The 26635-nt window shown below is 36.2% G+C and overlaps 1 protein-coding gene across 3 annotated transcripts in view; it reads right to left on the reverse strand.

Moving 5' to 3' along the window:
* Positions 1 to 7741: 7741 nt before the first annotated feature.
* The window catches only part of sit (stuck in traffic), a 103343-nt gene continuing 84449 nt past the window's right edge, over positions 7742 to 26635 (reverse strand). For all 3 annotated transcript variants that reach the window (XM_071596225.1, XM_071596226.1, XM_071596227.1), the window contains 7 exons: positions 22718 to 22908; positions 20013 to 20093; positions 15834 to 15890; positions 15553 to 15658; positions 12770 to 12906; positions 11744 to 11930; positions 7742 to 9238 (listed from right to left, as the gene is read on the reverse strand). In XM_071596225.1, coding sequence (XP_071452326.1) covers positions 9234 to 9238; positions 11744 to 11930; positions 12770 to 12906; positions 15553 to 15658; positions 15834 to 15890; positions 20013 to 20093; positions 22718 to 22908 — 764 coding nt within the window. In that variant the 3' untranslated portion in view covers positions 7742 to 9233. The remainder of the gene's footprint in view (positions 9239 to 11743; positions 11931 to 12769; positions 12907 to 15552; positions 15659 to 15833; positions 15891 to 20012; positions 20094 to 22717; positions 22909 to 26635) is intronic.

Here is a 26635-nt window from a genome sequence, read left to right on the forward strand (position 1 = left end):
TTGTAGCAATTTTGAGATTAGGTAGAAGGTTTGTCAATGGACAATTATTTTCACAAATATTGGTCATCGTCAACCCGTCAAACTTCTCTTATTCCCGTTTAACCATAAGCAGAGGTCGTTTTTAAACGTAATTATTCAACTTAAAACATTAGCCATGCAATTAATTACCAGCCAACTACTTGTTTCATGAATGTCAGCTGCTAAGAATGGATAGTCAATAATTTGCATTAGTAAGAAAGGTATGATATTTTATGAAGGTGGCATATTTTTCATTAAGTCATGGGGATGGCAGTGAAGTACATTGACAGTTGGAGGATTATTATAATGTTTTGGGCGCTCACAGTTGACGATCCTTTGCAACGCTATTATAAACAATGTTAATATATTTTATGTGCCTCCATAAGTTTTCTTCGGCTTTACCTTAGATATTGGCGGGCAAATGTAGTTTCAGCCCTTTCCGACTGATGCGTGACTGCATCGAAGTCCCGCTTCCCCGAGCCGAGCGCGCCATTCAATGCTTTCAAGACACCCAGACACTAGCGACGTCAGTGGGAAAAGCTTTAAGCAGCGCACTCGTGGCTCTGTCTTGAAATTGAAATTCGAAGCGGGTAGAGCGAAAAAGCAAGCAGAAGGAAGATAAAATGGTACTATTGAGTGTGCAAGGCTTATTTGTTGTTGAATAAGAAAAATATGATATTTATTTGTGAAACACTAATATCGAAATATAATAATAACCAAGACTAAGTCGTTTACTAAGTCAATGAAAATACAAGTAGATATATACAGTAGTAGTAGTAGAAGTAGATAATACAAGTAGGCAACTGCAAATAAAATTACAATGGGAACGTCGAGTGGGGAATTTTAATCGGTTGTTAAGGAGACACATTTCAAAAGTTTAGAATATAAAAAAGTAATTAGCCATTTTTTCAAAATCGTTTTCCTTTATTTTCTCATTTTAAAACACTTATTTTATTTTGGGTGTCATTTCAATTCATAATAGTGAAATGCAAGTGCAATAACACCAGTTTCGTCCCTCAAACATAGGTCTATCGTGATTATTCTTGTTTTTATCTTTTTATAGTTATATTTATTGTGGTACTTATACTTAAAATGACAGGTCAGCATATGTGCACATAAATCAAATTAATCAATACCAAATTTAAGCGTTTCTGGTTTCCAATTCATGTAGCGGAACTCTGACTGTTGCTATTTTAAACCTAGAATTATAATATAGTAGAGCCGACACCACACAACCTAGTTTGATGGTATTTATTAAGTTACTTGAAATTAATTCGATGAGAAATTAACATAACACTATATAATGATAAATATCGTATGCTTGAGAATAAAAACCATTGTGAAACATTCCCTGACGAGCTCTTACCGTTTAAAATCTTTAATTGTGAAATAATGCTTCTGGCGATTCACATCTGCACGATTGTACAAAATGCTCACTTAATCGTACCCCAAAACAGATGTTATCTTTTAGAACATTCATGATCTGAACATTCTTACTTCTTTGGGCGCACACTGTTTGATTACAATATATTTTGTAGGAGGAGAAAGTAGATCAAAACAAACGAATTAAAGTGACTGTGTAATATGGGGTTCCCACTCTACTAGAATATTGATCCAACGAAAAGCAAAAACGGGAAACATTAGCGCAAGGCGACATGAAGTGAATGAAGGAGTTATTAGGTTATAAAATACGAGAAAATGAGAGATCTTTATTAATATAAGATTAATAGGCGTTGGCAATGATTGATTAGAAATAAATATATAACTAGAATATATAAATATAGATTCTTAGTAGAAAAAGACATAAGATAGTTTAGCTGGCTAAACACTGGGCCGAAATCAAAGCATTCACGAACGAATCCCAGTATATAGAATTATATTTTCACTGTAAAAATTATTAAATTTTTTATTAACGATGACCTGTGTGCTGCAGCTTAGCTTAATTTTCTTGTGTAAATGGTAACATTTTACTAGTGCTATATTAAATACTTCCCCTCACGCACTTAAGCGTGATTCCAATTTTCTTCCTGAATTCAACATTTTATTTTTCCGAATTAATTTAACGTTTCAACTAAATTTCTGTTTGTCAGCTGAAGAGAATTTTTCTGGTGAATAAATGTATTTTTTCTAAATAATTTATTTTTTCTAGTTTAAAATTACTATATCAAACTCTATCATAGAGAGATTTGCTTGGATGACTATGGATATTATAGTGGAATTAAAAATGGGAAAAATTCCAATGTGGATTCCACTTTGTTGAATTTTCGATTTCATGTGAAATCATTAATTAGTGAACATCACGGTTTTTATTATTCCTAAGATTCATGTAGGTAGTAATGTAGTGGACGAGGAGCAGACGACGTGCATTTTTATCCCCGCTGTACTGAGATCGAGATTACTGACATAACTGAGCATCAATCAAACATTATGAAATTCGATACACATTTTCTTTACCTCCTCGACAGGAGTAAATTTTTCCTTTCATTTTTTATATCGATTAATTTTATCATTTTTCCAAATTTTTCTCATCACGGACTAAGCCGAAAGTTTCCAGTCCAAATCTTGCCTCTAGTAATCTAGCTTTTGGGGCAATTGACTTTCCGTAGTAGGATCTTACGTTGCAATAGGAGCTCTACCACAAGAAAAAATGAATAAATCTGATCATTAATAAGTACTTTGGGTAAGATACATTAGAGAAATATTAGGTGAACTTTAATAGAAAAGTAAAGAATGGAAAAAATCTTATAAACTAATTTACTCAAATAAATGTATTTTTAGTAGCATTTTGAACACATGCATGTATGGCACTTTTGCAAAAACGACTAACTCAAACAAATACTGCAAATATTTCTTGTTTTCTGAAGAAATTAGCACTTGTAAAGAGATGTACATTATAAAAGCCTGTCTTGCATCGATTTCTGGCGTTTTTTTCAATCATGATGGTATAAAGTCAAAATGGTTATGGTGGTATTGAAATAATGGGCTTGAAAAGGTGCCCTAATATACCATTATTAAAGCATATTATAAACCATTCAATATGCAATGCAACAATCGCTAATGGTTTAAAAAAAGCTGTCATAAGACCTATTTACAAAGGAGAATCTCATGATGATTTGAATAATTATCGCCCAATATCAATACTACCTGCCATTTCAAAAATAATGGAAATGTTAATTGCAGATAAATTGCTGAATTTCCTGGATAAGATGAAACAATATCAAAATTTCAATTTGGTTTCCAAAAAAATTGAAGGAGCCGCACAAGCCATTGAACTAGCTCTGTACAGTATCAAAGATGGAGGATATATATATATATATATATATATATATATATATATATATATATATATATATATATACAGTATCAAAGATTGTACTGTTATATATATATATATATATATATATATATATATAAAGTAAATATTCAAGTGGTGTCATTTCTGCGAGTTGATATGGTATGCTGATGATGCAGTACTCATATCGAAGCATAGGGAAATAAAAGCAGCTTTTCAGGGCAAGAAACTTGACTTAAATAATATCATTAAATGGATATATGATAATACCCTCGTAATCAATGAGAAAAATCTCGCGAGCGGATGCGCACTCTGATTTCATTTTAGTTGTTATGAAGTGTAGCGTCCGTTTCAAAGGGAGAAGGAAGGGGCAGCGGGTTAGGAAAGGGAATGTAGGAGAATTAAATGAATTGACAAGGAAGGAGTATCATTAGGCTGAAGTGAAAGTTATGGATGACAGTAAAGAGCTGGGTGCTATCGAAGAAAAATGTGAATGTATCAAGAAAGGGATATTCAAAGCCGCAAATGAAACTGTAGGGACCGTTGATGGCAAAAGAAAAAGGAAACAATAGATCACGGATGAAATGATTAGAAATATAGGTGAGAGAAGAAAACGGGAGAATTTAAACAGAGTTAGGCAAAAGGAAGTACAAATAGTTATATAATAGATTGAGACGGGTAACGAATAAGCAAAATAAGCATGGTGGAAGACGCAATGTGAGGATATGGAAAGTTTGCAGAGGAAGGGTGAAATATAAGAAGAGTATTTATAAGAAGGTCAGAACACTATCAGGAAGTAAGAAGGGAAGATCTGTGTTAACAGTTAGAGATAAGGTGGGTTAGATAATAGTTGAAACAAAAAAGATCCAAGAGAGATGGGAGGAATATATAGAAGAACTGTATGGTTAAGAATTTAGACCAACAAGCTTAGACATAGCAAGGGAATATGACGTAGATGAAAGGTTAAACATAAAAAGAGAACATGATATAGAGGAAGATAGCTTAGGTCCAGGCATACTCGAAGATGAGATAGAAAGGGCAATAAGGGAGATGAAATCACATAAGGCGGTGAGGGACAGCATTCCTGCGGAACTACTAAAAGATTTAGGAAAGTGTGGTAGGAAGACACTATATGGACTGATCCGCATCATGTATGAGGAACGATTCTGGCCGGATGATTTCGTGAGATCAGTGTTAGTTCCAATTCCGAAGAAAGTAAAGGCTGCATCATGTAAGGGCTACAGGACAATATGTTTGTTATCCCACGCAGATAAAGTTGTTCTAAGAATCATCAGCAAAAGGGTAGAGAGTAGGGAAAATGATTACTTAGGGGATGATCAGTTTGGGTTTAGGAAGGGGAGAGGTACGTGTGATGCCATTGCAGTAATGATATCACTAATCAAGAGGATTATAGAATGCAATCAGGACGTATTTGCCTGTTTCGTAGAGTACGAAAAGGCGTTTGATAGATTGTATTGGGAAAAACTATTAAGTTTATTGCAGAAAATAGGAATAGATTGGAGGAATAGGAGGCTAATTTTCGACCCGAACATGTCTCATAACGCTCAGGTGCGAGTAGGGAACGGAGAGTCCGAATGGGCAGTGCTAGGAAGGGTTGTCCATTATCGCCGGTGCTGCTCAACGTAAATGTGGAGGAAATAATTAAAGAGGCATGGGAAGAACTGAAGGTAGGAATAAAAGTCGGAGGGGAATTCGTAAAATCAGTTAGGTTTGCTAATGATCAAGCTCTACTTTGCCAGTCACCAAAGGGGTTGCAAGCATTGCTGAGTGAATTGGAAAAACAGTTTACGTATCTCGGTAGTGCTTTGGACCAACATGGTCACAATAACAGGGATGTGAGGATAATAATTACGCTAGGCAAAGAGTCTTTTACAAGGAGGAGGATGTTGATAACCAGGACTTTGAGTAAGAATGTTAAGAAAAGACTCGTTAAAATTTTGATGTGGAGCGTAGGTATGTACGGCGCGGAAACGTGGTCACTGAAGCCTGAAGATAGACGTAGATTGGAGGCTTTTGAAATGTGGGTATGGAGAAGGATGGATAAGGTGAAATGGAGGAAAACAATTGAGGAAGGACTAGATATGGTGGGCGAGGAGAGGGGTTTGTTGTGTAAAATCCTAAGGAGATAGGGAAAATGAATGAAGGGCTAAGGTTTTTTTAGGAGTAACAAAATATTTATTTGGTAGTTTTGTCCATCCAAAGCCCACCTTAAACGGTAGATTACTTAATAATAATATATATGCAATAGCTTTGTTCGCTTTTATTTCTACGAATCACATTTTACTCCTCACCTGCTCTATATTTGGTAACCTACTTTCCACCTTTCTGTTCTGAATAACCGCTACCTTCCGCTGACATCGCAGTCATCATTCCACATAGTATGGATTTGTGCGCCATACCGTCTCTCTAAATTTACTCTATTTTACTCTCTTTTGTTGTTACAGGATGCCCGCAATAGATGGAAACGCATACGCGTATCATAAGAAAACTTTGAAAATAACTCAGTATTTTACATTACCATATAGATTCTGATCATATACCATCGCTTTTAAGAGGACTCTTCGTCGTCTAACCTTTTTGGGTTGATGTACGGTTAGTTGGAGTTAGTGACTCCATAGTCGTTGTAAGAACATTTAGGGTGAATATCTAGTTCAGAATTTCTTTTTGATTGGAAGTCATGTAGGAAAATTGAAGTGAAAAAGGAATTATGAATTCCAAATAAAATGACGAATTAAGTTTCTATCGATTACCCTAGTGGAGAACTTAAGTGTTTCCCATACTTTCCTATTTTCCTTCTTTCCATTGGAGTTTTACTGTTGCAACTACGTTGGCTTCTAAAAGGTTACGAAAAGATGAAGATTAATCCCGTTCCCTGCTAGTTAATACATGCATTCAGCCGTAGTCGTGGAACTGGATACTTTGCCAATTTAATAGTTCGCGTTAAAACATGTCCCTCGCTGTAGTCGTCACAAGCCTTCCCATTTTGAATTTTACCTGAGGCGTGACGTATATTCATTACAGTTGGAAATAATATTAGGGGAGGCAAGGGGACAGTTGATATCATGTTATCATTAGAAAAAGAAGGACACTTTTGGAGGGACGGAATATTAAGGCATGGCGGTAGAAAAATTCACTTCGGTAATAGACACTCTTAGCGTAGGTCACTATATCATCCACATTTAAATGATATATTTTAAAAATGTTAATCCCAAAATGTTCATGGCATCAACTGCGCATCAGAATTATTTCCACACGGAGCCCAAGTATATCTCGGGATCGTAACGTAAAATCCGTCATTGCGTTGATTAGAATCCAAATCCAGACATGAAGTCAGAAGATAAATTGCAATCCCAACGATATGATGAGATTCAAGATTATCGCCAATGAAATTTTCTAGTTTGTAGACTATCCAGCCCTCAATGCAGTATAAATCATGGGAGATGTTCCAAATATCTTTCTAATGATTTCCCAGGTTTTACCTAAATTACCTAAAGTTATTTGGAAATCATATTATGAAAAATTCAAATGGGCAAAACGTACTGCTTGGTGAACATCTGTCGTTTTTTTCCTGGATTTCTGTATAACATCTCTCTTATGAAGTGGCCAAAGTAGGAAAATTATAAAGGATTGCAATATTTATTTTCATTTTTAATGCCCGATTAAATTCATTGCATTTAAGTTTATTTATGTCCCATGTTCATTTGAATCAAAATATTACGTAACTTACCAAAGGAATGCATCTTCTTGTCATGGGCTTTCGCAATTTTATTCTTGTAAATACCATCGCGACGGAAATGAACATTTGAAAGATATTTAAGAAGATACAATTTTATCAATGTAAATGGATATGATGCTTAAAAGTAATTAAATCAAAAATTATTTGTGTCGTAATGATGACATAAATAACCGTATAGTTTGAATCAGCCAGACTGAAAGTAAATATTTCATGAATGTAGGGTCAAAGTACACATGTAACACTTTTAATTTATATGGAAGTCCACCAAGTGAGTTAATATTGTATTAAAATTTTAAACTATCACTATATTCAATGTACATGATGAGATTTTTCATTTAATGGAGAGATGAAAGTTATATTTTTATTACTTTCGAAATTATCACATTTAATAAGAAATTTCTTTCTGAAGAATGAAGAATTTTTTAACTCTCTGCAAATATAGTTCCCCGAAGGGTGTGATTTTGTTATTAATTATTACACTTGATTTAGTAGGCATCTTCCCGATCGGTGGATGTTTAATTTTTGATTTATTGTCTTTGGATAACAGTGAGCATTTTTTTAATTAGAGGTATTCAGAAAAAGATGCAGTATAGTTCGTAGACTAAATTAAAGTCTTCTTTAGATTACGTAGGAAAAGCACACAATAAGCAATAGGAACAATTAATATAAGACTGTATATATAATTATTTTAATAGTATAAATAAAAATGATAGTTGGGTGTCTTTACAATTCATTATAAAGAGTACAACTTGGTCAATAATACAAAGTTTAACATTTTCTTCAGTAAAAGGTCCGATGTTTCTTATCACACAAGAACAGTTCAGCTCAAAAAGCCCACTGCTATATGCCATCATTTTGAGGTAATTGCATCCATATTGAGTTGGAACTGCGGAAAAGCGATTTCATTTCTTCACATTGTTGGAATGAGAAGTCTCCTGATTGGCCTTAGACTTAAGTGTTGCGAAAGAATACAAAGGCACTGATTAAATCACTTTGTAGTATAATTGCTATTTCCACGTATACGGCATGATCATAGAGTTATTATTGTCTTGAAAGAAGTTCCTTTTTTACACTCAGTATTTAATGCAGAAAAAAGGAAATTTCCAAATTATTCCGATTTCTGTATTACATTTTCACAGTAGAGAAATATGTCGTTTACGTTATCCGTGGTGCTTATTCTTATTTATTTACTCCTTGCTAAATGTTAAGCTTCGGAATATGAGCTTCTTTTCAACAGGATAACCAAAATATCATAAACCTTGTGATATTTTGTTATAATGTTGAATGCCACCTTTACCTATTCTCCATAACAATTTAATTAACCTGCTTTAGCAATTTTAATTTGCTTTTCTTTTCAGTCATTAGGTAAAGACAAAATTGACCAATAAAAGCTTTGATCGTTGTAGAAAAAACAAAAGATTAATTTGCAATAGCAAATTGACCGTTTTCTTATTAATGTAGAAAGTGCGCGTGCAGAAATTTCTTGCAAACTGACATCTTTTTTGTTTATTTTCGAGAAAATCAATAAATATACTATCACATTTGATCATGCAGCGATCCGTGTTGTTATTGGAATTTCACATATTTTTCCACCAATTCCCTTACGGACTGCCTTAGAGTTTCATTGAATCTCTGGTGATCAGGAAGTAGTGGCGCGGTGCAGTGCGCTCTGATCAACGGCATATATATATACAAGGAATTTTTTATTAATACATTTCGGGTTATTTTCAAAAAAATATGCATATGTATAATATTTACACGATTCTGATCAACAATCATACAGTGTTACTGGTGAAAACTTAAAAAAAAAAATCCTTCAACATCCGCACAGAAAGGGAAGAACTATACAATAAGTTTACAAATAGATGTAAATGGTTTTTAAGTACATAATCCTGCCGAAAATGATTCCATCGCGCCAAAGGTACGTTGGCACGGGTGTGGCCCCACTTGATGGATGGATGTCGGATCGGATGGTAGGGAAAGGGGTGGGGGTGGGACGGGGTGCAAGGGGGAAACTTCGAATCCTCAATCCATCCCGGCATCGGCTCCTCTCCGGCGGAGAAAGGTGGACGGCGGCCACGCCGACAGACGCCGACGACGACGCCGAGACGATACGGCGGCCGCGGCGCCGTCCAAGTTCACCCACGCGACTATTTCCCTCGGTCATCAATCTGGAACGGAGAGGGATAAAAAGAGAGGGAAAATGAAACGAAACGTTTAGAAACTTGGCCGGTCATCCTTCCTCTTCTTAAACTCGGAATGGTTACAGTCAACGCGGGGCGTGGTTAGGGCCGTGTGGTTGAAGCACCAGTTTTCGTCCACCTTTTCTCCTTTAATTGACACACCCAACTTGAGTCCTGGTTCTCATGACATCACTATTTATTCCCATCCTTTTAACATGCAATATTGGACGAAGTTATGTGATGTGGAGCCATCAACCAATATTTCGATTTCGAGTTTTGACGAGCTTTTGTCGATTTTGAGAGAAAAACTATGGTTCAGTGCATGTACTGCTAAATCAAATTGAGCAAACATCAATATGCTTCCCTCTACAGATATGGGTACCAGCTACCACATGCAGCATCTATTTTTCGGTGGATTGTCAAAGGAGCTCCAGGATTCTTCAAAAGTTTTGCGAACCGACAACGATTCGATTTCCACATATAATTTTAATTTACGCGACCATGGTTTCGCTCCGACGCCACATTCTGTGACAACGCATAGAAAGTTAGTATCGTATACAGATATTGTTTACTCATCGACAGTTACACCACAGTTACACATCGACAGCTGGCGGAGGAAAAACAGGAGTGGGAAGGGTGGGTGCGTTTTTTATTCTTGGGCGGGGGAAGGTTGAGTAATAAAAAAATTGTACGAGGAAATTGCAGCGTTTGTTGTTTCACTATACTTTCGAATAATGAATTACTTCCACCAAGTTACTCCAGAGGAATTGCTTTTTTCTTACGCATTAATCAGTTTGTATGATATCTTTTGAATGAAACAATTTCAATGAATAAATTTTTTTAATGAAGTATTTTTCATATCTTTAAGGCTATTATCCTTTTCGTGCTGACATGTAATTAGCGTATTGGCGCTACTTTTTTCTACATCTTGCAGTGTCCCCTGGGATTTTCACTATGATGCCCGGGTTGAAAAGTAGTAGATTAGTGAGTCAAGCTTTGGTCCATACGGTGATGGCAATCCTTAGGTGCTCCTTTGCACGATCTCGTCTCGAATCTAACCGGTTTGATCTTATGATTATAAGAACTTCTCGAGATGATAGATAGAAGCACAGGTAAAAATAAATCAGTCCCTATCGCGTTTATATGTGAATTATAAGCTACAAGTCAAAATTTAGGAATAACGTCAGCTCTTACCTCTCAAAACCAACTTTTGGGCCAATTATTGTGCTGTTTCGATAATAAGACCCGCTCCAATACCACTCACTCGCACGTTCTGGTAACACTCACGTGTTCACTTTGGATGAGTGTATAATTCACCCGAAGCATTCTCTTCGTAAACACGTTTCTTTTCGCCAATTCGAGAGAGTTGGGGGTTAACATGGCTTTAACCAATTGCTATGAGAACTGAAAGTATTTTCGACAAATCCTATTAAATTTCTCAAATTATTTCCCTGCCTGACGTCACGGTGTTTACGAGAAAGCATCTTGGAAAATTAGGAAAAGTTGCATCAAAATAACTGGCAACGTACACGAAGGTAAGTAAATTGTACTATGATTAAAATAAAAAGCTACAACCTTAGAGTAAACAATTAAATATTCATGTGCAAAAAAATACGCATTTCATTCAGATCTTTTGCCATTTTTATAACTCTGAATTGATCGTAGGGGACAGGCCTATTTGTACTATTTATCGCGACAAATTCTGATCGATCTGGGTTGCGCTAAATTTGAGTCTGCAGTTGATCCAGCACTGCAATTGGCAGTGTTTCCGCTCTCACTACTGAACGTAAAAAAACCTGGTATTTTTTTACCGCTATTGGCAAGGGAAAGCCTCGTGATGACCTAGTTGTGCACAATCCATCACAAAGAAAAATATAAACTCACTTAACCATCGATAATCGGCAAAATAATGTATGCTAAAAATAACTGATAAAAAATTAGTACCTTCCGAAAGATATACAATAAATAATATACTTGATAATGATAACTTATTATTTGTTCATATCATTATATTTCAAATTCTTAATTCCCGGAGGAAAACTGTATTCAATATTCCAAACCGCCAAAAACACTGGTAACATTAGTGAGTTTGTTGAATTAATTAATTAATTTACCTGGCGTTCATATTTTCTCAAAGATTCAGGATCAAGCGTTTTCAGTTTTTTTCTCAATAATTTTACTTGAAATATTATATAATTAATTTTTTCTGTCAAAATTAACATGCATAGCAAACTTTAATTCATTATATTTTAAATATCACTTCTTAATATTGTCTCAAAGTTAAGTTCCCAAGAACCTCCATTAAGTATATTGATGGAATTGAACAGTTAACTGTTTACGGCTATTGGAGTTTTTTTTATTTATCCAATGGATTAAGTATGATGAAAAATGACGATCGCATCTCAGCTCCGACCGCGTTCCAATTCTTCGCCCTCGAACTCCGTGCATTGTTCGTGTACATGTACCCACCCCAACGCATTTGTAACTCCTCACCTTTTTTCAAAGCTTCCGTCTTCGCCTTTTCCGCTCCCTCTGAACTGTAGCACTTCTTGTAGAAGTCATTGAACAAGAAGTAGAAGAAAACGGCGTTCGGCAGAACCAAGAAGACGGACCAGCGAGGGAAACCGCAGTCGTAGAAGACGAGCTGGAAGGAGTGCAGGAAGGCCAGGCAGAACTGTCCCTACGGAGGCGAGCGAGTGAAGGTTGAGGTTTGACGGCGAGAGTGAGAGAGAGGGAGAGATGAACTCAAGGCTTCCCGAGTTTGAAGGCTGGTAGACCACTTGGTTTCAGGGCAGGGAAGGAGATGAGGGCATTGAAATCTCGACGTACGACTGGTGTGACGGTGAAAACTGAGCAAGTTCACGACAATGAATAGGGTTTATTTTTATTCACACACCAAGGTAGTCAAGGTACTTTTAAGGTCTCTCATAGAGCCAACGTTCACTTGGGTGTGAACGATGAAATGCAAATAGTGGTATACTATGAAGTTAGGGGGGAAACATTAAAAATAAAATGTACGTATGCCAGAATGTAGACAACTTTTGCGTTAAGCTAGTCAAGTTTGTCAAGTATTCTGTGTTTACTATAGTAGTGTTCCCCAATCAATTTTTGGTCCACCTCATCGCCTTAAAGATTTTATTGTCCACTCTTGCATTATAGCCAATCAAGTTCCAAGGTTGTCAAAAAATTAAAATAAAGAAAGAGCATGGTGAAACTCTTTTTAATTGGTCATTCTTTAATGAATGTAAATTTCATAGACAATGGTATTTTTTCTACGATATCGATGACGAGGTTAATAAGGCAACATCATTTTCTAATTTCCTCGAAAATATTCGAATGAGACTCCCTGTGGGGAGGCAATACCCCAACGCGTTGGGAAACACGTTGGGGTATTGAGTTTAATTCTGTTTATTGATTACTTGATATTACCCTCAATTAGAATCCCTGATAAACACCGAATGATTCCCGATTTGATCCTCGCTTACCTGTAAAAAATTGCACGTATTTCTAATTACATACCATCTGCAGCGTGGTGATGTACTTCTTCCACCAAACGTACTTTTGGTATTGTGGACCCATGGCTGATACCATGTAGTAAAAGTACATAATTATGTGCACGAATGAGTTAATAACCCCAATGAAAGTTCCATGACCCCCTGGAATGAAAAAGCAACAAGATATATTAGTGTGAGCTCAGAACAAGTAAAATACCTCATATTACTAAAATTGGCCAATTTGATTAATTTCTATGCAATTCTAATAACTAAAACAATTAAATACAATCAATTACCGAAAATGTTAATTTCTACAATTTAGGTGTTAAAGTTCTTTTTTTTTGTTGAAGTCCTTTAGTGTTATAACTAATTTCTCATTTCAAAATTACAAATAAGTATAGTCTAATGCACTCCACTTTACTGAATGATTAATATTTAATGTACTTTGAATGGTTGAAATTTATTAAGTTTCTGAAATGGAAGTCCAAACTCTATTTATGTTTCCTTCATGATCTATTATTTTATCCCGATTTGTTGTATATTTTATTTAAATAATATGAAATATGTAGGCAAATTTGGATACGCAATAATTAATCAATTAAAATTTTTGTTTCTTCTTGATACTCTGACTATCCTTCGAGTTCATGTGAATTTTAAATACAAAGCTTAAAGATAACTCGTGAACACATTGTGATGGCTTTAGAAATCATAACTCCCCATAAAAAATTGAAAGTGAAGACGACGCACGCTTTGACTAATCTCCTAAATACTAAATTAAGATGTACATTATGAGCCAATAAATATTAAATTTAAGTGCTCCAACTCCCTATTATATAAATAAACATAAAGGTTCTACGCAGTCGAAACTGCAATAAAATTATATTGTTTATAATATTAAAAATTACAATTTTCATTACCACATCATCAAAATTTATTGCATTACTTTGGGTATTTACACATTTTTATTATGTTTCACCAACGCTAAATTTAATAATAAATATGATTTTCTTTGGAAACATTATGTAAATTCGTACAACAGAAATAACTGAGTACAAAACTTGTAGCACTGAGAGAGTTTTACCCTATCATATTTCCCTGTATCTTATGTAGCCATGATAACAACTTTGATATTTTACCTATGACCTCTTAACATGGTGGATGTGATAGTGTTAGATTAAAAAAAAGGTGGCTCACTGTTCTCATCATAAGCGACTGTTCAGCGATAAAATTAAATAGGGCAAACAAGATATTATTTCCTCAATTTTGTACGGTAACTTTTGTTATAAATATGATGTGAGACTACCATTTCTTTACATTTAAGAGTAGGTTCGCGTATTAAATATTTCAATCCTTGTGATAATTTATTACTTACGTACGTGCATACATACAAATACACTCTTTAGACCGTTCCCTTTCGTGGCGGATAAAGTCAAAAAAAGATTGAAGATTAATTAATTAAAGTGTTACTCTCTTTTAGTGAAGCCAACACTGCCCCCACCATTTAGTTATGCAACATTTACACATTCCTTCGTGGACGCAATTTTTTTGTTCCTAAGAATTGCTGAACTCCTCGATTTAGTCTTTTCGTCCATTCTTCACCAATAAAGTGTCGGTATAATCCTTTCTATCGACTCAAAAACTTTTCTCTAATGTATCTGATCAGGGATTCGACTCGAATCTCTTCTAAAAACAACACTATACCAGCATAGCACCCTTCTTTCAAACTTGTCTATCACCAATTGGTATATATTCTTTCACCTTTATTAATTCTTTCATAGTCCAATCGTTCATCACCCTATCTCTATCTATTCCATTTTAACCAAAAACAATTCTTCAATTTGTGATTGACAACTAAATTTGTTTATTAGACGTTTTAAAAGTTCATTATCCTATAAATATTAAATCATACCCACGACATTTCACTTAGTTCAATATTGATCCCAGGATACTTAACTTTCGCATCTATATAATAAAGGTGTTTTTCTCATGTATATAAATTCTTTCAAAACATTACCCTCACCAATTGCCGCGCCATTAACGACATATTGCTTGAAAACATAAATTGACAAAGATACAAGGGACCGTGCTAGCCAAATTCAAGCTATCGCCTATTCTATTTCATTTATCTAACCAGCATGGAAGTGAAACACAAATAAATGTATATGTGTATATATCAGCAGTCTATAATTGTGTATATGTATATATATATATATATATATATATATATATATATATATATATATATATATATATATATATATATATATATATATATATATATATATATTTATATACAATGTGGGTGTGGAGAAGAATGGAGAAGGTGAAATGGACCGAGAAGGAAACATATGAAGTACTTGGTATGGTTGGTGAAGAGAGGGGTGGGGAGGAGTCCTATGGAGGCAGGACAAATGAAGGAGGGGCGCATTGATCAGCAGTAGGATGTTGAAGACTGTAATAGAGGGAAGAATTTTAGGCAAACAAGGAAAGGGAAGGAACAGGATAGGGATGTTGAATGGGATGAAGGGAGGAAGGAAGTACACGGAGATGAAGAGGGACCTGATGTAGATTAGGTTGCTAGATTGGAAACATTTTTGATGAATATAAATCTTAGGGGAAAGCTTTGTTTTGTGAATAGAGTTATAACCTCACTCGATCGGTGTATTAAAGCATCTTATTTGACTCTTGATTCTTGTTTTGCACTTCTATGCGATCTCACGTAAAATGCATTTCAATTGTTTATTGGGAATGTAAGAAAGTTATGGGGTCATAGAAGAGGATAGTGATTAGGATAAAACCAAAGCTTACCTGGATAATATTTAGTAGCTCCCCATGAAATCATTGGCATCACAGTGTGATGATAAAGGTGAAGGAACGTGATCTGGCGCTGCTTTTTTCTCAGTACGAAGAAAACCTATGAGTGAGCAGTGAAATGTATTATTAGAAATTGTATTTGTTTTTTGAGTGGCTATCATACTTCATTATGTACAAAATATTGATTTTTATGTTTCTTTTGAAGCTCCAAATATGCTCTGTTATGTGATGTGATATTGCGATTGATTAGAAGAACATTGCATTTTAAAACTTACCGTGTCCAAGAGCTCAGATATTTTAGCAAGGAAGTATATGTACACGCCTCTTGCTTCCTAAAGTAGGAAATAATATTGGAAATGAATGAGTTTGTACAATGCATAAGAATATCTTTACTTCAGTAATAACCCTGGAATAGTCGATAAAAGGGCATAATGAGTGTAAACTAATTAACATGGCAAATTACTTTTTAATCGACAATTAAGAACTTGTCCTATTGTCATATTTAAGTTTTAGTTAAATTACGAAATCTTTCGTAAAAATTGCCTTGCGCTTGTCCAACATTGTTTCAGGAACATTCAACTTCTAAAACATATTGTATTAGCTGTAATATAAAATGCTTTTACCGAAATATTGCTTGGAAATTCACTATTTGGGAACAGGTCAATGCAAGTGCCTATCTTTCTGATGTTGGCTGTAACTATTAAGAATTATAATAATCAAGGAATGGCATATTAGTATGATGTATTTATGGGGATCGAGACGGTGCGATGGCTATCGTATAGGACCCGGGTTCGATTCCCAGCGGCGTCGAATATTTTTTAGTGGTATCTCGATCCCTGTGGTGGTTTTCGGAGGGCACTTTGAGTGAGTACGCCGTCCATCGAATGGGACTTTTTCGAATGGGTTTAGCTGTGGATCCCCTGTCGACTTTCGTTAGGAGTAAGCTAATGCCGACGCCGGGTTTTTTTCCACCCTTCATCCTTTCATGCCCATCCCTATGGGCGCAAATGACCTCAGCTGCCCGTCGCCTCCCCTTAACACTACTACTACTCGCATTAATTTTCAGACCATGCTCAATCTTAGCAATCTCGTGTTGTATTTGAGTACATACTCGTATTGTGCTATTTCATTACGTTTTGTTTGTAAAACTTTAGAATAATTGATGGATTGAAGTATCACTGAAGGTAGTTTCTGCTACATAAATATCATCCATTAACATAAAATCGCATTATCATCCATCATTTTCCTTCAGTGCTTACCAATAATTTCCAAGTCCCTAATGTCTTAAATATCTATAAAACGGCTCGCTAATTGGTCAATTTGCTATTTGAGTTTATCATACGTTTGCTTAAAGTTATCCTAGCTTTTTATCTTTGAATCATCACCTGGAGATTATGCGGAACTTTATTTTGTCAGCAGTGTCCTTCGCCATTTCCTCTACCTGACTGCATGTTATATAATGAGATAATATTAATTCAGATAATTTCATTAATAATAAAGTTTGCTAAGGGCTGTGTTTAAAGGTGCTTGGAGCATCAATCGGGTTGTGAATGTTGAGTCGACCTTTATATATGCATGTCAGCAACAAAAAAGCGAGTTTCCTCGATGGCGAAGCTGTCTAGAAATAAATGCCGCCGCGTCGCTAGCCCTATGAGGTATATTTGCGTACATATATGTATTAGGTTTGTATAAAAAGTATCGGAAACAATTTTTTCCTGACGTAACTGTACGTCACAGTGCGCTCGCACCTTGCAGGCTCGGTGGTAGGGGGTCGGACCTTCAACACGAGTCAAGCGCCAATCGCCTGAGAATGTTCGTTCAGGTTAGATAGTTTTGTTAGTAAACCCCTGCCGTGTGACTCGGTGCAAGTGCAAATGCAGCGAAAGATTGAGCAGCGCTACGCCATCAAATTTTGTGCGTGGACTTGGGAAATCTGGTACGGAGACTTTGGGCATGATTTTCCAAGGATTTAAGGATGAAAGCGTTTCACAAACTGCAGTTTTTAAGTGGCGCAAGCTCTTCAAAGATGGCCGAGAGAGTTTGGAGGACGAGCCCTGCGCTGAAGGGCCGTCAATGTCAAAAAATGACGACAACGTGTAACGTGTGAGTGAAGTGCTGAATTCAGACCGTTGGTTAAGTGTGCGCATGATCTAAGATTGTATTAGGATTGATAAGATGACAGTGCACACCATTGTTACTGAAAATTTGGCGGTGGGAATGTTCTGCGCTAAACTAGTGCCAAAGGTCTGGACGGACGGCCAAAAGCTGCAAGACAAAAATGAGAAAAACGGCATCGCGATGATTCCCCAACCCCCTTACAGTTCTGACCTAGCACCAGCAGGCCAGCTCCTTTTCCAAAAGTGGAATCCTCTTTCAAAGGACACCACCATATGACCGACTCAAAATGTTGTCAAAGAAGCTTATTCGCGTACCGTTAAAGACCATCCGGAATCCTCCTACGATGGAACCTTATCAGCGTGGAAAAGCCTCTATCAAAAGTGTGTCGAAGCTCAAGGGGTGTACTTTGAAGACATTTTAGGCAATGTAGCAATATTTGAAATAAATCTATTTTTCCGAAACTTTTTCGGTATTGTTTATAAAAAAACTTGTCAACCTTTATTTGGAATCTAATGAAGGTGCCATGTAATGAATATTGGACACGACCAACACATAGGTATACTTAAAAATAATATAAAAAAATCCAACAGTTGTTTCTTACTTTTGTTGATTCTATAACTGAAGTGATAGGACGCGCAAGGGTAAAATGTTGTGAGGATAAACTAAAAAATGTAATTGGGTAATGCAGGTGACACTCAAAAGAGAACAGCAATCATGAATATCATTCAATTTGGAATTGAAGCTTAGGTGGTCAGATCTCCTCGGGCGCGTGGAAATTCAAAGTGGGTATTAAAATCCACAGTTAGAAATAATCCGAACAGGCTTACGTTTAAGTGGTCCGTGAAATCAAATGCCCTGAACGAGTATACATTTGAAGTGGTAGCAATGGGTGAGGGAAACGGAATGGTGGTGAAGAGAATACGCCGAAACACAGAACATCAATCAATCGATGAGGGTAGCAGTTTAATATCTCGGGGAAAACAGCAATGAAAAAATGTTAAAGGGCATAATTATCAGGATAACAGAGACCCAGAATAATTATAATTCAGTTCAAATCAACACAAATCGCAAAAACTAAGAATGGGAATTAGATAACTCTTCGTCAAGTATACTGCTTATGAAGTCCACTTTTCTACTGGCACTAGGTGTGAGGTGGCAGCATCAGACAGATGAAGATTTAATGATTGAAATCACAATGCAAGAGGAAAATAATGAAGATGAATAAGAATTCCAATTTAAAAGATTTAAACCCTTTGCATTATAGTTCTTCATTTCAACTTAATCAAGAAAGTTTCACATATCCTTATTTCGACTTGATCAAGATAATATCACCATTAGGTGGGTGAATATGAAAATGAAGAATTTATTTACTTAGAGCTGATGTACAAATACCATCTGTCTAGTTTAACAAAGACGGTTAGATACTGTGTGAGTATACCAATGACTTACCTCGAGCGAATATACATAAATCAACTGGTAATTAAGAATTCTTCGTCCCCTCATTCTGGGATTCCCCGATATTCCCCGTAGAAATTCCCGCGTCACTCATCATTTTGTCAGATTTATTGGCTGGTTGCGTGGTACACGAAGTCACCATAGTACGTTTTAATTCTTCATTGTGATACAATCCGGCAAGGTGACGTGCAAATAGTGAATAAAGTCGCGGGACGAGATTATTTGCGTAGATTAGGCAAACCGCAAGATCACCCTATTCATGTCAGCCGACGGACGAGGATTTGTTCCTGGATCACGTCGACCCTCGGCATTAAATGCCTACGTATTTGTTCATTTAGCAGGCAAGAAAAGATCGATGCCCGCAATGGGCAAAGAAGGAAATGTGAGGGGAGGTGAGTCTTGAGGTTGGCACTGGACCTTGAGGCTGGCACGCGCTTGGATTAATATTTGTGTCTTCAGAGGTGGTGATAGGAAGTGAATTAACTAAATGAGTGGAGTTTTCGGCCACTAACAAGAGGCGTCCACGTGCCCCTATACGAATCCAGCATGCGTAATTTTGTGGATACTGGAACTTCAAGGCTAGAATTGACTGCAAAAATAAAGGACCTGACCTCGAGACGCTGAATTCGTGCAAAACTCGCGCCCCAGAACTTCGTATAATGTTAGCCCTATCCATGCCTAAGATATATAGTTGACCTTGGTGCTGAACACGACGGTTTATTTTCATCTCTGCTAATGAGCCATTGGAAGAATGATTGCAAGCGAGAGTATGGGAGGGTGTATTTTTCTCCTTCTTTATCTTACTATCTCTACATCATTTATAAGTCAGATTTCATGGATTATGGGGTAACAGTCCACAGGTGATTATGTCCATACATTACCCTCAACCCCTCGGGTGTATTGGAGAAATCCACAGGCTGGCATTTCCAGCTGTACTTGAATAGCCACGCTCCTTCCATTGCCTGAAACGGTTAGAACAATATGCGTGAAAGGAATAGTTCTTTTAATTTCTGGTGATGATAAATTGATGGAAGTTAAAAACTACATTTACGGTTCACTTAATTTCAGGGGATTAAAATAAAGGCCAGATATTTAGCTCGGTAAAATACCAATGAGTGTGAATAAATGACTAAATACCCTCTTTAAGAGAGATATTAACTCTATGGTATGTTTTTTTAGCGTTTTGACATGTTTATCTCTGTTTAAGGACAAATTTCATACTTATATCAATTAACGTAATGATCTTGTCAATTCAGCAAATTGTAATTGGAAGCATGAAAGTGTATGGACACATAAACTCATGTTTATGCTTACGAAAAACTGCCACTCACCGTTTAATACGGCATCCGTGGTAAGAGGCCTCACTAGGTTGAAGATTAATAATACTCTTCGTAGAAATAAAATTTTCTGAGGTAAATTACACTTAGAAGTTATGCTGATGAATAATGTCCATCAAATATGCTAATGCATAGTGAATACGCATTCATAGTGATTGTATTGCAAGAGAAGTCGTGTACTACCGTGGAATCGGGTGAGTAAAATTTACCCATGCGTCATCAACCCTCGGCGGTCCTACGTATTTTTTCTATTTGCAATAGATGATTGATTTAAAGGAAACACAAGAATACATATGATTTAGCTCGTCTGCTTATTTTATTTTAAACATATCGGTTTCAATAAAATCGCGGAATATGCGTATGGAACAGCCGTATAAAACATCCCTTGGGGCAAAGCGAGTCTCGGACAGCTCTTTGCCAATCCTTGTGATGCAACTTGAAGTCTGATTTCAAGACTTATCATTATGTATTCATAGAATTTAACTAAAAGTAGAATTTCAGCATTATTGAAGATAGTATTCTTGTGCTCTTAGGTTAAATGGAGATCAATTTTCATTTGTTATTGTCTTAATTACTTAAATGGCACCTAAAGCTAACACACAATTCACGGGCCTTTGTAAGCATTAAAGTCACTTTTTAATGGCATGTGGATTGGAGGAATTAGTCCTTAGTGCCCGTAGCATAGCTAACATAAGAATATTTTAAGACTTCCTGACAAAATATGGCGATATGAATCATTAATTTTCAATGGAGTTTTCTCTCTAGGTTTTGCGGGAAAAGGGATCTGTCCTTCTTATGCGTAACAATCATATATTATTTTATTGATGCAATCTGGATCTACTGATTATTTCATTGCTAATAATCAGGGCTTTTGGCATGTCTTATTCTCCTGGTATTTTTATTGATATGTGTTTGTGCGCCAATGACACTTTCGTCAGATAGTTCTTATTCCAAAAGTTAAATTTGTTGTGAACATTTGGTTAAAGCGCCTGAATATTTATGGAACTAGAGGCAATTAAAGAACATATTTGCTGCCTCGAGGAGGCAGCGTTCATTCATCGGCAATCATTAGTTGTAGTTCAATTTGTTATTTCTTTAGGGGATGAAACTAAGGAAAATAGACATCTATTGAGTTTTCACTTGAGGTTGCTCAGACTTATTCAAACTTATAGACTCTTTAGCTTAAAGGAAATATAATGAAGCTTTGGAGTTTTCTAAGCTTTATTCTTGGGGAGTGAGTGCATTATCAATAGGCATATATATTTCAGTTTCATATGTTTTGTAAATATTACGATTGTTGATTTCATAAGTTTAGTTTCTTGGAGATAATACTTCTTGCGTATTTTATGCTCCCACTATTTTTTAAAGTGCTCAAGAGAATTTTGTACAATGTTTGTGCAAAAGAATTAGTACAATAAAAAACTCCAAGACTAGTTTTGATCAAAATCACTCGAGGAAGGAGTCAACATCCATTTCTAGACATATTTAATTACCACTATGGCATCCTTACACGTAATATTACCTTGAATAAATAATTTAAAATGAAGTTCAGAAAAATATTAGTCTAATCAATATTACATTGAGGACATCCGCAAAAACGCTGTGATTAATATAATTTTATTTCTCGTTGGATACCAATGTATCGAAACACTCATAGTATTATAATGACTAAAGAGAGTGAGAAAAAGGATATTAATATGTGTAAATAAAAAGGATACATAAATTAATGAATAAATTAACGGTTTAATCTCGTTTGGAATCATCTTTCCGAAAATATCTTCTCATTCAGGAGGAAAGCACGGAAACTATTTTACCACATGTCGATTCATACTCGATTGTTTTACAAGTAGTTAGTGGAAAGAAATATTTATAAACGTAGGTTTTTACAAAAAATTCAGTAGGCCTGTTTTATGAGTGCAATCGTGGTGAGCTTAATTGATGCTTTCCATATATTTAGAGTATTACCTAGGTTAATTTTGTACATAACCATATTTTCAAACTATTTTTTTATTTAAGGTTTAAATTAAGATATTCTATTTCTTGATCAGAAAAATGGTTCGCATATGATAAAATAAAATGAGAAATAAACTCCAAAATGTGCATTGAATGTTGGAGTATTCATATACATTTAAATAAAGCACAATATATGATTGAACATTTTTTTTCCCGTATAAACCTCACATATTGGTTCGGGTGGGTCTTGATGATACTACAAATTTTTAAAAAATGTCTCGTAGTACTGTTCTCACCTCCCAAAACAGCCAGAGAGATACGTAAACTTGTATAAAATTGTAGATCACCAAAAGGCGGTTGAGCTTGTATGGTTTCCTATTCTCCATAAACCGTGGACCCCATGAAAGTACGAAGTAGAGGTAGGCTCCGAGAATTAACAATCCAGGCGCGGGGCTGCCGATCAAAGGCCAGTCGTTCGTACGAGGATCTGTAATAATAAGAGTAAAATAATACAATTAATGAAGCGTATACGCTCAATCATTCGTGTTAAAACATAAAAACTATATCAATGCATAAAAGCTAATAAAATCTCTGGTTTTTTTGATTATTGAATTGAATTTGTCTGTACCGTTACTTGGTAAAGTTATTCCATCCCACAGACAAATAAAAACACTGAAATTCTACAAATTGATGTTTTCCATCAAAATTGTTTCACCGCTATGTTGGATCATTAGGTGATGATAATGATGCCACAAAGTCGTTAAACCATGCTCTTGTAAGTAAAAAATCGTGTACTTTTGTATAATCTGTACTGATATGATCTTCACGCCCATCAATAACGTTTGTTAGGAACCACACAGCTGTCTGCCATACTATATAAATTTTGGCAGCAACTTTCATATCTCTTTTGAGAAAATTCTTAAACATAAACACATTGAGACACGACGATAGAGAATCGATCATGTTCGGTGGGAAAGCAACTTTTGAGAACTAAAACAACTTTTTCCGTACATTTTCAAGAAAATACTACCGAAATACTAAATATTTTCCATGACTCACTATGGAAGTGAGAGTTGTATGTTACTATTTTCTTCCTCTCCCCACTCCTGGATTTGGTTTGATGGGGTCACCATTTATTGAAAGCTGTGTGAAGGCCTTTAAAGCAATTATCCGCACTTCGTGTAGCAATATTTTACTGTTTAGTAGGGTCATAAGTAGTTTTAAGCAAGCTAGAACAGGGTTTATCCCCTCTCTTTCTCCCCTCAAGTCCGTGTTTTGCCATAAATGTACAACGTATCAAATAACAATGTAAAACATATCTATGTTAAAATTTGACACTATTTCGATGTCAACATTTCACCGTGCATGCAAATGAAACTCAAGATCATAACTCATCTCACATCAGAGGAAAACATATCTCAAACTACACAAGGCATAGCTCATCTGGATGTGGTCATGTACAACAGTTTCAAGGGGATCACATAATAAAATGAAGAATGAACTTGGAATTAAGCTGGTTGCTAGATTATTTCTCCTTAAATAAATTGGCCTTTTAAAATACTTGTTCGAACAACTTACTAAAATCACCATTGTATAATATTCAATTGCGAAAATCACGAGATTTTGACACTAAAACTGTCTGCAACGCTTATATTGCATTCAAAACGTGCCCGTACCTAGGCCCTCTGTGCATACAAATTAATTTATATGTACTTGGAATATTTTTTCCGATTTGTTTCCTAAAGACGTATTCGAAGATTCACCAAAAAATCTAAATCAAAACGGATTCTGTGTTCAGAGCGAAAACGCCGAAAGATGCACCAGGGAGAGAATGCAATCTGTAATAGACGCCAATGCCACCTCCTCGGGCCTTTGAGGTCTCAACTATGGAGGCACCCAACGGAGTGCGAGAGGTCGTCTTCCGCCGAGGCACACTGACCTGGTTAACAAAAAACAAGTGGCGAGGAGAAGTGAGTGCTAAGGCGGAAACGGGAATAGAGAAGGGGCGAGTTTTCAGGTGCACGCGTCCGTGGAGTAAGCCAAGGGAGACAGCAGGGCAGGAAAATGAACTCATTAATGTGGCAAAACTGGTTACGTGTCCGTGTAATACACTTGGAGATTTTTATCCGACATAATGGGGGGGGGGATAAAAAAATATAACTTTCCCCTTCAGGTTGTTTTGACCTGCGGGAACCTCGTCACATTTTGGTTAAGAAATACCGGTCTGATTTTTCCCCGCGAATCGTCAAGGTATTATTAATTCTTATGGACAGAATTTACGCATTTTTTGACCCCATCTACCCACTTCCCATCGACTCCGCCTCTTGCCTAAATTCGTCGAAAATCCCACTTAAATTACGTCCCCTCGCACCTCCCGAACCAGTTTTCTTCTGAAGCGAACCATGAAAAAATTCGTTTTTTCACTGAATGAATTTGTAAATCATCCGCGTGAACCAATCCAAAAAGAGAGGCGAGGTAGCTGAAAATTACTCTGAGGAAATCGCAGTCACGGAGTCATATTGATACTTGATAGTCCAGAAAGCCCAGCGTCCATCTCGAAAACGACCGATGGCCTGGTCGAATGGTCTCGAGAGGGTGAAGATGAAGCTGGGCGTGGGGTGATTGGCATGAGCGAGGAATAATACTACTCGATAAAGTCGACAAAAACCATTTAACTAGGCCAGACGAAAGCTACCAAAATCAGCTTCTGGGGATCATTAATGAAAGATTGAGTTTGCAAGGAATGACCATGGAGTCCTCGGAAGGAGCTAAGGGTTCGCTCCTCATTCCCTCGTGGAAATGCTCACACGACGTGGGAACGTTTCACCAGCTCGGTCCTTAGTCGAGTGAGCAGGAAAGAAATTGCAATGCCTTGAGGACGCTTCTAATGGACCTATGCCTCTGGGGCACCGGTATGCCTACGCTTGTCTACAGGTTTCTTAGGGTCCGACCCATATGAGTTTGCACAACACCAGTGTCTGAAACGAAATACGATCTTTGAATTGCCCTACTTATTATTCACCAAACTTAACCGGCACCTCACGACGTCGCAGTTTCAAAAGTTGTCCCAGGACGAGTTTGACTACAAAAAACTCTTCCCCCGCAGCAAACTACAAAGAGGAGCACTCCATTTTCTTGAGACAACTCGTATTGTCAACTAATATTTAATTATACCACCGCAAGCGATTTTTCTACTCTGATCACATTCATTGGATTAAATCAATGAAAAAATATTATTGAAACTGGTATAGTTTTAGTTTTTATTTTTATATTATTGGCGGTTGTCTACTCATTAATGTAGTTTTTGGATGGGCATGCAGACTACACATTACCACATGTAAAAGCCTCACCTAACACGTCATAACGTGATACTCATACTTTATCCTTCCATTCATTCGGTCGAACACACATTCTTTTCCTCCCCCAACCGCACCCACCTAACATTCTTTTCTCTTTCACTGACTTCAGAATTAATCGAAAATCAAGATGCTATTCATTACATTTTCTTGGCTCATTTATATTTCTACAAACAACCCACTCTCCTCTCTCGCCATACCATGTGTAGTATCTTCTTCTTTGTTTCTTCTCTTTTCTGTCCATTTTACTTTACCCATCCTCATCTCAAAAAGTCTCCAGTTTACAAGTATCATTTTCCGCCAACAACCAAGTTGCCGTACTGTAGAAAACTATGACCCATATCAAAGCTTTCAATGTTATTTGTTTAATATCCTTGGTCAATGTTTCTGTCATCCTCTATTTTGTAAATACCCAATTAGCTGACTAATTTACTCTTATAAAGGCATTAATGATTTACCTGTCTTTGTCTAAAACTCTTACTAGGAATTTAATCTGCTCTAGCTTATGCCTTCTAATTTTGATGTTCAACTTAGCCTTCCTATTACTCTAAAATCTCATCGACTTTGTTTTTTTACATGGATTCTTATCCCAAAACTACCAAAATTATTACTTTCACACACTTTTACGCTAATCAATGATATTGACTCTTTCCCTGACGGATTGACAAAAACTTGAAATATAAAACGAATGTAAACGATTTATCATATAAGTTCCTCACTAACAAAATACAGGCTTGTCATCGTGGAATATTTTGATCGTAGGATGAATGAACAAAGTTATTTTCTCATTTTAAAATTTATATGATTATTGCGCTCCAAATGTTTGCTTTTATTATGAAAATTATCTTCTATTTTTTG

Source organism: Hetaerina americana, unplaced genomic scaffold, assembly GCF_022747635.1.
Source record: "Hetaerina americana unplaced genomic scaffold, ioHetAmer1.1.p SCAF_79, whole genome shotgun sequence".
NCBI classification, from domain to species: Eukaryota; Metazoa; Arthropoda; class Insecta; order Odonata; family Calopterygidae; genus Hetaerina; species Hetaerina americana.